Consider the following 12,297-nt stretch of genomic DNA (forward strand, 5'->3'; position numbering starts at 1 on the left):
GGCCGGGGGGATAGCAGTTGGGGGGGCATGTGGGCCATGAAGGGGGGTGGTAGCCCCTGTGGGGGCCATTTGGCCCCCATTGGGGGACATACCCCTTGTGTGGGGGGCTGAACCCCCTGTTAGGAGGCTGAATCCCTTGTTTGGGGCTGAACCTCTGTTGGGGGGCTGAACCCCTTGTTTGGGGGCTGTACCACTTGTTTGGGGGTTGAACCCCCTGTTGGGGGGTCAAACCCCTTCTGTGGGGGCCATCTACTTGTGGGAGTGCAGCAAAACGTGTATTCATGAATTCATGAAACATGTATTTAGCGTTCACTTAATTATTATGATAAGAGACTTGCTTTACCACTGTAGATATATCAATAAAATATTGTCCAACTGATTGCTGTCCCTGTCTTGTTTTCTCTCTCTCATTATAGTGGTCTTTTATTTTACTTGTAGAGCAACATGGATTTGAGGGTGTTTTACAGAGTGACGTTGGGATTTTTTTTTTATCAGGGATTTTTAAGTTTTCCAGGGTATGTCCCCGGCACCACCTGGGATGACAAGGAATAATGGTAATAAGCTGATGGAGAATAGGTTTAGGTTCGAGATCGGAAGGCAACATTTTACAGTTATGATGGCCAAAATCTGGAACCAACTTCCAGGGAAGTGGTCTTCGCCCCTACCTTGGGCAAACTGAAGAGGAGGTTGGATGATCACCTGTCTGGGGTCTTGTGAACCCAGAATTCATTCCTGCCTGTGGCAGGGGGTCAGGCTAGATGATCTGTTCAGGTTCCTCCTGACCCTAGCTACTATGAAACTATGAATAGGGAACACCAGAATTCCTGCTGGGAAGGCCAGTGTCAGGACCCTGTCTGTTCAGAGCTGGCACCTTGGACCCAGCTGACTGTGGCTGACCTCGTGGCCAAATGGGGCCAGGAGGATATGCTTTGACAGTTAGTTCACAGCAGGCCACCACACCCGGAACAGGTGCCTGGGCAGGGGACACACATGGCAGTAGTGCCATACAGAGGCCAACCCTGCAACCACAGTCCACTGGCAGCTGGCCCAAAGGGGCAGACACCTCTACTGGCTCTGCAGTCCCTATCCAAGTCTGGCAGGTGCACAGCAGGTCACAGCCAGGCAGCAGCCCCCACTGCCAGACTGCTGCAGTGGGTAGAGGGTGCAGGGAACTCTCATGGCTGCTTCAGCAATCTAGCTGGCACAAGGGGTAGTGTCCCCAGGTACCAATTGGCTGGGCCCCAGAAGCTCCTGAGAGCTAGTAGCCCTGAGCTACTTGCCAGGGCAGATTTTTATACTGCTGGGGCCAGGACAGGGCAGCTTTTTATACTGCTGGGGACAGCACAGGTACTGGCCCTGGGTCTCTAGCTCCCCCTGGCTGAAGGTCCGGGAGGAGCCAGGCAGGGTTATTTTGCCCCAAGTGGCACAATTTGCTCCACACCAAAGTGCATGTCCGAGCACGTACACTGAAGCAAAAAGCCCTGGCTCAAATTTGGACCGCTTCTATTTGAGCTGCTGCAAGCACGCGTGCTTGCATGTGTGGACATGCCCAGAAAATTCAGAGAAAATAAAGTATTTTGTTTGCCTTTTCACAGGGATAGCATAAAGATACAATCCTCTGAAGTTGATTTATTCTCTAAACTTGTCATTTCCCTGATAGCATCAAATAGAACAATACAATAAAACATGCTACTACCACTTTTTAAAAAAATATATTATTCCCCTCAATTACAGACTTAAGACAATGATGTTTCTTTCTCTTAGTTGGAATTTTCTGTGGGTGAAGTTTCGATAGAAAATATTTGACACCCACTTTTTCATGATTTTTTTATAGTTGAATGAATATTTCCAGTAAATTATACCTTAGTTTCTAGTATCTTAAAAAGATGTTCTAATCCTTGATTTTCTCTCAGTATTATCCTGGTTTCTTTATCATTGCTAATTACACCCAGTGTTTTGAGTGCTAATAGCTGAATAACTGGATATTCAGATTTCAGCAGTTCCAGCAAAGGAGGAATCACATTTAGCTCACGAACTGCAGCACGACTTTGAAAATCCTGTAGTAAAATACCAAATTGTAACAATGTAAGTAAGAGTGGATATGGAATAAAATATTCCAAAACAATGCTAAAAAATTTCAAACAATTTTGTAACTAAAGTATTCATTATATTGCCCCATTATGGCTGAGGATAGACTCATTCTAAGATCTTATTGTTAGCATATAAAGCGGGGAAAATAAGCTGAAAACACTTGTGTTCATTATAACTCATGTGTGGATTTTTGGGAAAGTATGATAAAAATTAGTTTGATCATTTTTAATTATTTTAATGTGAAAATAGGTTTTTTACACTTCAGAGTATCTGCCCTGTTTCATCTCTTTTCCATGCTTTGAAAACTTAAAACAGATTGTTTATATTTATGATTTTGTATGTATACATTTATATATACACACATTCACATATTGCTTGATGAGACTCCATGCTAAATCATATTAAACATGGTTAAGAAACAAAGAAGTTACAATTGGTTAAAATAGCACATTGCACATGTGCAGCATATGATTTCTCCTTATCACTTTAAGCAAGCACCAGGTGCAGTTATCCAGATATACCCTACAACAAAGCCAACCAGATAGCAAGAGAAGAGAAACAGTAAAATGTGATTCAGAATAAAGACATGCTCTGATGCCCCAAAAAAGATAGCCTCATGAATTGAATTCATTATTGAACTGATTCACTTAAGCCTCTGAAAAGAACTACTATACAAATGCACCATTCTTTTGCTAAGCAGCGTATGGGTGACATTAGCAGTGATTGTGACCAAGTAGCCAGTGATAATACTCTCCTTCCAATTCCGGAAAGTAGGTGCCAACATTATTTACCTACAGTTGGAAAGAAGTTCAATCCCTAACTATAAGAGCTTGTTGGCCAGAACCAGGCAAGATACAAATTTTAATTACTTCATCTGTGCAGTTTTGTTCAGAGCTTAAGAAGGATGTTCTATAACCCTCAATTTTCAGCTAAAATCTTTCAAATTAGAAAAGGGATTTGCATTTTTTTTAACATTTGGGGGTTTGATAGAGATCTCATGCTTCTATAATACAAGAAAAAACTGCACCAAGGTCAACTAAGTTATTTTAATGGAAAAGTGTAGCCAGAATAAGAATTATGTGCTTTGAGTTTTAAATTCTTTAAATAAATCAATTAAGTCTATTTATTAGAAGAAAAAACATGATCAATCTCCATAGGGAAATTTAAAATAATGTTTTACCTGGACCAAGCGATAGATGCATTCAACAGAGTTTTTTTTAACATCAGGATCAGGGCTACTTAGCAGTCTGATAAGTGGTTCTAACCCACCTTGCTCAAATATTTGTACTTTACTGGTATATTCAACTGCCATACGTGCTAGACAAAGACTAGCAAATTCATGGATGATAACATCTTCTACAGGGTGAAAATAAAGTAGTTCAGTTAGATTTTATATAGCATGGTACATGTTCATTCATCCAACCATTTAAAATATTATTTGAAAGTCAATAACATTTGCTGTTAATCTTATCTGACTTTTCTATAAATCTGCTATTTAATCTACATAACATGCCATACTACTCAGTGAATAATTGAGCTGTGTCTATAAAAGCACAAGGTCAATCACTTATCTAAAACGTGTTATGACAAATCATAACTTACAAGGAAGCTTTCTATTAAATTGCCTGATCAAATGGCAACAAGAAATTACTTCTGACAGTATTTTTGTACAAAGAAGTGTCATTGCAAGTTACCTTCTGGCACCAACCGAGCTATGAGTGAATTTGTGACATCTAGCTCTCTTAATAATTTCTTGACATCACCTACAATGAAAAACATAAATATGAAGCTTTTTGTCTGGTTAAATCAACAGAACACATAAACAGAGCTGCTTCTGAAAATGAAAAACTAAGTAAAACCCTAATGAGGCTACTTAATGTGAATCCCTAAACCTAAGAAATTGACTGAGCTGGAAAGCCTCACAGTGGAATGGTGATGGGCACAGAACCTAAAACTGGCAACCTAAGTCTGTGGCCCAGATTCAGCCTGTAAAGAAGTCTGATCCAGCCCACAGATACCAGATCCAGCACAGAGAATCAGTGTCATAGAACTCTGCTATGCTGCCCACCCTTCCACAGCACTCCCCTCTGCTGCTCCACAGCATCTGAGTTCATCCTTGTTGCAGAGGGGCCAGGTATCTGGCAGCTGGTGGCTCAGATGGTGGGGGGAAGCAGAGAAGGATGGAAACATGTCACCTTACAGTGATATCCGGATCACAAGCTCCAGCCTGTGCCAGCAAAAGGTTGCTGGCCCCTCTATGACATCATATTGATTTACAAAAAGCATCCAAAAATGCCATCAGTATTTCATTGAAAATGATTTTTTTAACAACTTATCAAACCCACTAATCATTGCAAAGACTTGGATGGCAAACATGAAATGCCAACGTCTTGAAACACTTTTGCAGAGATTAAGTATTTTTATTGTACTAAAAATAATCTTTGAATGATTTGTTTCATAAAGCCATCATTTTCTAATTTTCTGTTCACAACACACATTGCAAATCTCAAATGTAAAATAGGTGGGTATTGTTAAAAGCATGATAAAGACTACATATAATAGACTTAATTATTGTTGCCATTTGCTTAACACAAGCACTGTCAACAGGAGACCAGGGATAAATTTACTTTACATGCCTAAATGGCATATGTGCAACCACCTAACTGTATATTTTGGCACTTAAACACAGTTTCAGATTTTATTTTGCCCTGTAGCCAAATATAATCACCCTGGGCACATCCAGACAAGCATGGTCATGTGGTATGTGGTCTGCAAACTTGTCTGCAGAGCCACATACCATACAGTCCAGTGTTCTCTGCATTGCATGGCACACTGCCCCCAAGTGTGTGCTGCACTGGGGGTTCTGCAGGTTTTTTTGACCCCCCGGATACCCAGGGGTAAAAAAAAAACTGCAGGGGAAAAAACTGGTGCAACGCAGTCTCGGCCAGTGCACACTGCTGAAAAGTGGAGCCAGGCTACCCAGGGCCACCCTGTGGCTGCCAGCCAGGCTTTGCATGGCAGAATTGCCATGACTGCAGCCCTGGGAGCCCCTCAGGACCCCAGGTAAGGCTGCTGGGGCCAGCTCAGTGCCCCACCTGGGGCAACTTGCCACGCACCAAAGCACACGTGTCATGGGCATTCCCCAGGGACAAGTAGCAGCAGTGCAAGGTGCACCACTGCTGCTTGTCCCTATGGAACCAAATATCCACACATGCAGGCACATGTACTGGCAGCAGCTCAGATAGCAGCAGCACAAATATGTGCTAGAGATTTGTGCTGAGGCACACATGTCTGAGGATACACTTTGGTGTGGGGCAAATTGTCCCATTTGGGGAAACTGACCCTGCACGGCTCCTCCCAGATCTTCAGCACAGGTGCTGGCCCCAGCAGTATAAAAAGCTGCCCTGGTGAGCAGCCTAAGGCCACTTGCCCTCAGGAGCTTCTGGGGGAGGAGCCTCTGGAAGCTAGCCATGCCCCTTTCTATCCCAGGCTGCTGCTGATGTTTCTGTTGGTGTTGCTGGTTGCTGCAAGCTTAGTTCCCAGGAGCTTCTGGGGAGAAGATAGCCCTTCTCCTCCTACTTCTGGGTACTGCTAGCTGCTAGCTTGGTCTCAGAGCTTTTGGCAGTAAGATGGCCCCTTTCTGACTTGGGCTTCTACTGCTGCTGCTGCTGCCACTGCCCCACCTCAGTAAGAGGCCCACTGCACCCCAGCTTCTGCACCCTTGTTCTGGCCTGCTGCCCAGTCTGCTGCCAAGCCACAATAAGGGAAAAGCCTGAGGAAGGAGCTTGCACTGCCTGTGGACCCCTTCTGCACCATCACTGCTGGAGCCAGGCCAACCCCCACCTTCACCTCCACTTCCACCAGAAGCACACGCTGAGTGGCTGAATTGGATGGTTCCTACCATCACTGCTGCTGCTGCCACTGCTGTTGTTCTGCTGCTGCCCCTTCTCGGGAGAGGGAGATTCCCTGCTGCACCACCTAACACCACACCTGCACTGGGATTACTCCCAAATTGGCTGACTGCTCCTGCCTTCCCCCACAGCTACCTCACTGCATCTGATCCTCCTTTGTCTTCCTGCCTACACCTGACTGAAGGCCTGAGGGGCTCCTAGACAGATCTTCAACAAACAAAGCCCCTCCACTGCTCTTGCCATCTCTTACATCTGCCTCACAAGCCTTCTCTGTCTATTCTTGCCCTTGTGTGGTCCACTTACTCTGCCCTGGTGTTTGCTGTGTGGCTGAGTAAGCCAGCTCGAGTTTCCCCAGCCCTTGTGTGTTCCACCTCCCCCCCACATTCTCAAAGCATAGCCCTCCTGGTTTTTTTTCCTGCATGCTCTCTGTCACCAGGTTATGATCCAGCTGGTGATGGGAGCACGGCTGGAGGCTGAGTGGGGCCTGGCAGTTCCTTTTCAGGGGGCTCTGGTTAGGACTTTCTATACAATGGGGGACCTGTAGTGATTCCAGTGCCATGCCCCGGGGCACTTGTATCATGAGTGCCCCATAGGCCAGGTGGGGAGGGCATCCATGGGTCCCACTGCCAAGAGGAGTGCCCCTACCACTAGCACCCCTCCCACCTCAGGCCCCCTTGGCACTCCAGTCACATCTACAAGCCCTGCTGTGAGCTCAAGGGACCCCACCCCCCAACCAAGTTTGGCAGAGTCTTGGGGAGGGCAGCGGCAACCAAGGGGAGACAGGAAGAAGGACCCTCCTGCCCCTAGTCATGCCCTCATCATAGCTGCCCCACCCCTTCACCCTCACCTTCTCCTACTGGAGCCTATTCACCTGAGGATCACCCCTTGGCTGAGTGAGTGCAGGTCCACTCCAGGCGCAAAGGCAAGACAGCCCTCTGATGTGGAGGACTCCTCTCCACATCCCAAGACCACCACCCAGGGGGAAGGAGTGGCCCAGCCTCTGGGGACCTCCCCAGCTGTGCCTGACACCCCAACGCTAGGAAAGATCAAATGGGTGATCCCCGTGGAGGAGGTTTCAGGGTTGCTACACTGTCCCAAACAGGCACCCATGAAGGAAGCCCTTAATTCTGCTGACCAGGGCCTACCCCCTGAGACCACAGGTGCTGAGGCTGAGGCCTACCCAAAGGAAGGCCCAGCAGTAGAGCTGTCTCCCTCTGATCTGGGGGATACAGAGGCCCTGGGACTCACCCCAGTGAGTCCTGAGGGAGGAGGTGCCCTTTCCCAGGACCCCAAGGCAGAGCTGAGGCCAACCTGGTGCCTGATGGGTCTCTTGCCTTCCTCTCCCAGAGAATCCTCACCTCCAGCCTGCCCCATAGTCCTGCAACAGAGGGAGTCATGGTGAGGTCCCCTAATCAACAGGCTGCTCTTGTTGGGGACCCTGCACAGACCCCTAGGGTTTCAGCTCTACCCCACCATCTTATGAAGGAGCTGCACCCCCACCCCTGTCCCAAGGGGCTGCAGAACTCCTAGCCAGAGTCCAGGGTCTTAGCGGACCAGGGGATTCAGATGGTGCCCCAGGACTCAAAGGAGGACACCTGAGAACCAACAGGCTCCATGGACCCTGCAGACATCTCAGTCCCAGCAGTCCCCAGGGGTGAGCTACTTGCATTTCTTGACCGTGACTATACCTGCTGATCTGCCAGCAAGGTACAGCTTGCCTTGGACCACTGGGGAGATTTTGACAGCATCCTTGTGAGGGTGCTGGCAGACGAAGGCAAGGGGCCCAAAAGCTGCAATGCCTGGATCTACAGGCAGGCCTGCAGTTCTGTAGACACCCTCTATACTAATGGCACGGTACTGCAAGAGCCAGCAGACCCTACACTGGGCAATGAGATGCGCAAGGCCCCTGCTGAACCGTCTACTCCCCACCCACCCCCGCCACCTCCAGCCATGAGGTCATTTAAGATTGCAATCTTCAACATCCATGGCTGCAGGAAGGGTCTCTGGAGATGCCGGGCACTCTCCTTCCTTCAGAAGGGAGGGTACCCTGTGGTATTCTTAAAGGGACCTTGATGACTCCAACTGATGATCCTAATTGGCAGCTAGAGTGGGGAGGCAGGGTCTTTTTAGTCCCCTCTTAGCCACCTCTTGCAGGGTAGCCACCCTGTTCTCCCCAGACATGCAGCCGGAGGTTTTCCAGGATGTTGAGGTGGTGCTGGGCTGCCTACTGCATCTCTGGGTCCAGGTGCAGGGGCTGGTCCTGAATGTGTACATGCCTGTGAGGAACCTGGTGTTGGTGGTTTTTTTCCACCAGGCAGCCACATACACTGGCACCCTCACAATTGCCTGGTCCTTGGTGGGGACTTTAACATCACCCTAGATGAGCAAGACCGGTTGGGCAGGGAGCAGAACCAGACCACCATGGGCATCCTTGGGGAGATCCTGATGGACTACTCCCTGCAGTCCATCCATCAGTGGATGTTTGGCATGCCTGTCACTCTACTGACCCCCCTGCCTTCACTATTTTGATGTCAGTCTGCTGGAGGATGTGGGCTTCAGGGAGGCCTTCCAGGAGTTCTGGCTGGCCTGGAGGGAGCAATGGGCAGCTTTCCCTTTGGAACACAGATGGTCAGATGTGAGGAAGGTGCGCATCTGGCTTTCTTGCCTCAGCTACACTTGAGGGTACATCTGGCAGAGGGAGGTGGTCTAGGAGCAGCTTAAGCGGGAAGTGCTAGAGCTGGAGAGGTGCCTGGCCACCAACATAACCAACCCATCCCTCTACGGAGAGTGTCGGGGGAGGTGGGGAGAGCTTCATGCTCCGGACAACCACCCCGCCTGTGGTGCGTTTGCCCGCTCGCACACCCAGCTCCCTCGAGGGATGGCTCCCACTTCTATGCCCTGGAGAGGAGGCGGGGGGCCAAGATGTACATCACCTGCCTTCTGGCGGGTGATGGCACCCCTCCAGATGGATCTACGTGTGCTATGCACAGGCCTTCTCTGAAGAGATCTTCTCCCTGGATCCAACTGACACCAAAACCTATAAGACCCTGTGGGAGGGACTTCTGCAGGTCAGCGTGGGTGACTGGGACTGACTGGAAGCTCCTCTCACTCTGGCTGAGTTTTTGGCCACCCTTCACCTGATGCCTGGCAACAAGGCGCCGGGCGTTGACGGGCTGAGCACGGAGTTCTACCAGGCCTTCTGGGACATCCTTGGCCTGCACCTTGCTGCAGTCTGGGCCAAATCCGAGGTAAGTGGGGAACCTCCCCTGTCTTGCCAGAGGGCCATGCTACCCCTCCTGCTGAAGAAGGGGGATCCCCATGACCTGAGGAACTGGCATCCCATGTCCCTCCTCTGCACAGACTACAAGGTGGCAGCGAAGGCCATCTTGCTGTGCCTGTGGTCCATGCTGACGGACGTGACCCATCCCGACCAGACGTACGCAGTGCCCAGATGTTCCAACATCACAACCTGTACCTGGTTCAGGACCTCCTGGAGTTAGTGCACTGGGAGGGCCTGTCTTTTGCCCTCCTATCCCTGGACTAGGAGAAGGTATTTGACAGAATGGATCATGGGTACCTCACAGGCATGCTGTGGGCCTTTGGCTTTGGGCCCCACTTTGTGCAGGGTCTCCAGGTGCTTTACGTCTCTGCAGAGTGTTTGGTCAAGCTCAACCTAGCCCTGATGGAGCCCATCCCGTTCAGAAAAGGGGTGTGTCAAGGCTGCCCGCTGTCAGGCCACCTGTACATCTTGGCCCTGGAGCCCTTCCTCAGTCTCCTGAGGAAGCCGGTGGCAGGGTTGATGCTCCGGGAGCCAGTGGTGTGGCTGGCCCTGTCAGCATATGCTGACGATGTACTCCTCACAGTCCAGGACTCGGGTGACCTGGCACAGGTAGAGGTCTGCTGGGCATTGTACTCAGTGGCCTCCTCTGCCTGGGTCAACTGAGCCAAGAGCTCTGTTTTGGCAGTGGGTGATGGTGGCAGGTGGGCTCACTCCCACCCGCACTCCATGGGATCTGCTGAAGCATGGGCTCACTGCTCTACTTGGAGGTCTACCTGTCCCCCACAGACCCCTCCCCACCAGAGAAATGGCAACAGCTGGAGACAAGGGTGGTGGAGAGGCTCCAGGCATGGACAGGGCTCCTGAGATATCTCTCCCTGCATGGGAGAGTGGTGGTGCTGAACCAGCTGATCCTATCCATGCTCTGGCACCGCTTACACACCCTACCTGTGTTCTCTGAGGTCCTGGTGGGACTCCAAAGATGGGCGCTGGAGTTTTTCTGGCCGGAACTGCACTGGGTCACTGCAGAGGTCCTGAGCCTCCCCTTGCAGGAGGGTGGCCGGAGCCTGGTTTGCCTGCACAGCCAGGTCCTGTCATTCCACCTTCAGGCCCTGCAGCGACTGCTATACGGTGTCAGTAGCTATGCAGCATAGGGCCACCTGGGCTGCACTTTCCTCTGCCACTTCTGAGGGCTCTGATATGACTGGCAGCTCCTTAGTCTGCAGGGCTTCTCCCTGCAAGACCTACAAGGGCTGCCAGATTTCTATCAGGACCTCCTCCAGGCCTGGAAGCCAGTTCCCCCACAACAGTCATTCAGGGTGCCGCCCTGCTTGTCGAGTCGCTCCTCTGGAACCCCAGCTGGAGGTGCTGATGGCAGAGGCACCCCAGCTGCAACAGGTTCATTCTGCCTGGTGTCACCCGTATTGGAGACCTCCTGGACTACAACAGGCAGGAGTGGGTGGACCCCGCTGCACTGGCTTGGCGCATGGGTCTACCCATGACATTTGCAACCTGCCATCTGGTCCAAGAGGTGAAATCTGTCCTACCTCTCAACGCCCTTTCCTTTGTTGACCAGGTCCTGCATGGTGGCAGTCCCTGCCCTCCTGTGTCCTCCAGCCCACCAGAGTTTGTCTTGGGGCCAGTGCCTTGCATGGCCTCACGGCACTCCCCACTCTACCACCAGAGCAGGCTGGCGGACACCAAACCGGTCTGCTTTTCTACCGTCCATCACCACCACCTCTACATGCTCATACACTGCATTGTCCATCATGCTGCCTTCACGTCCCGCCGAGACACCAAATGGCAGGACCTGCTCGGGAAAGGCATGGCTGGGGCACCCCAGTGGCTGAGTCTGACCTTCACCCTCACCCCACAAGCCACTGGGGACCTCATTTGGCAGATCATCCATGGAGCTGTCACCATGGGCATGTATGTGGTGAGCTTAATGGGCAGAGGGAGACAATAGCACACATGACCCTCAAGTGCACCAGGCTGCAGCCCCTCCACCTCCTCTTGCGGTTCTAATTAAATTTTACCCCCAACCTTTTCGTTTTTGGTCACCCCATCTACGGTCCTACGAAGTCCCGGGACTTCCTGGTCAACTTCCTTATGGCCCTTGCCAAGTGGGTCCTGTACTTGACCAGGAAGGAAGCTCTGGACAGGAAGGTGCCTGGAGACTGCAGGGCTGCTTTACTTTCACTTGTCTCTGCACATTTCCAGGCAGAGCACCAGTGGGCAGCATCCTCCGGCTCCTTGGATGTCTTTGAGAACTGGTAGGTGCAGCCTGGGGTGCTCTGTTTGATATCCCCCTCAGGCGCACTTATTTTCATGTTTTGGCCGTTTGACCCACATGACACTCCTATCCTATTTTTTTCATTAGTTGTCCCAAGTATTTTGTTGTAGCATTTGCCCATTAGCCCCCATACAATAGGGGCTACTCATTAGCTGGGTGGGCCTTAGGGCCCACGGTATTTGAATGTTACAAATAGACAGGAGCTTCTGAGGCCCAGCCACTTCGTATCTGGGGACACTAGCCCATTGTGCCAGCTGGACTGCTAAAGCAGCCCTAACCTAGAGTGGTCCCTGAACCTTCTACCCACTGCAGCAGTCTGGCAGTGGGAGCTACTGCCCAGCTGTGAACTGCTGTCACCTGTGACTGCATCTGCTCTCTTGGACCTGCAGCCCCCATGGCTGCATACCTGCCAGACCCGGATGGGGACTGCACAGCTGCATGAACTATGGTATGGTCACTGCAGCAGCTCCTTGCAGTGGCCTGTTCTGAACTGTTGAAGTATATCCTCCTGGCCACAAATGTCCAGGAGGTCTGCCACCTCATCTGCTCTCCAGCTGGGTCCCCAGTGCTGGCCCTGGGCAGGTTTCTCTGCCCAGGTCCTGCCACTTGCCTCACTAACAGAGATCCTCGTGTTCCCTGTTTAAAAATGGCAAATTCTCTGATATAAAAACTCAAATTCTCTCATTAAATTACCCCAAATCTGTGTTTTTCTGCAATTAAAAAGA

At 50.5% G+C, this 12,297-nt stretch overlaps 1 protein-coding gene across 4 annotated transcripts in view; it reads right to left on the reverse strand.

The window, feature by feature from the left end:
* The window catches only part of ARMC3 (armadillo repeat containing 3), a 125,495-nt gene that overhangs the window by 67,686 nt on the left and 45,512 nt on the right, over positions 1-12,297 (reverse strand). For 3 of the 4 annotated variants that reach the window (XM_019532099.1, XM_019532093.1, XM_019532087.1), the window contains exons 6-8: positions 3,786-3,854; positions 3,272-3,447; positions 1,863-2,057 (exon numbers count right to left, since the gene is read on the reverse strand). In XM_019532099.1, the coding sequence (XP_019387644.1) occupies positions 1,863-2,057; positions 3,272-3,447; positions 3,786-3,854 (440 nt within the window). The remainder of the gene's footprint in view (positions 1-1,862; positions 2,058-3,271; positions 3,448-3,785; positions 3,855-12,297) is intronic. The other variant, XM_019532108.1, reaches the window with a different exon arrangement.

This window comes from Crocodylus porosus, unplaced genomic scaffold (genome assembly GCF_001723895.1).
Source record: "Crocodylus porosus isolate Cpor-Errol unplaced genomic scaffold, CroPor_comp1, whole genome shotgun sequence".
Classification (NCBI taxonomy): domain Eukaryota; kingdom Metazoa; phylum Chordata; order Crocodylia; family Crocodylidae; genus Crocodylus; species Crocodylus porosus.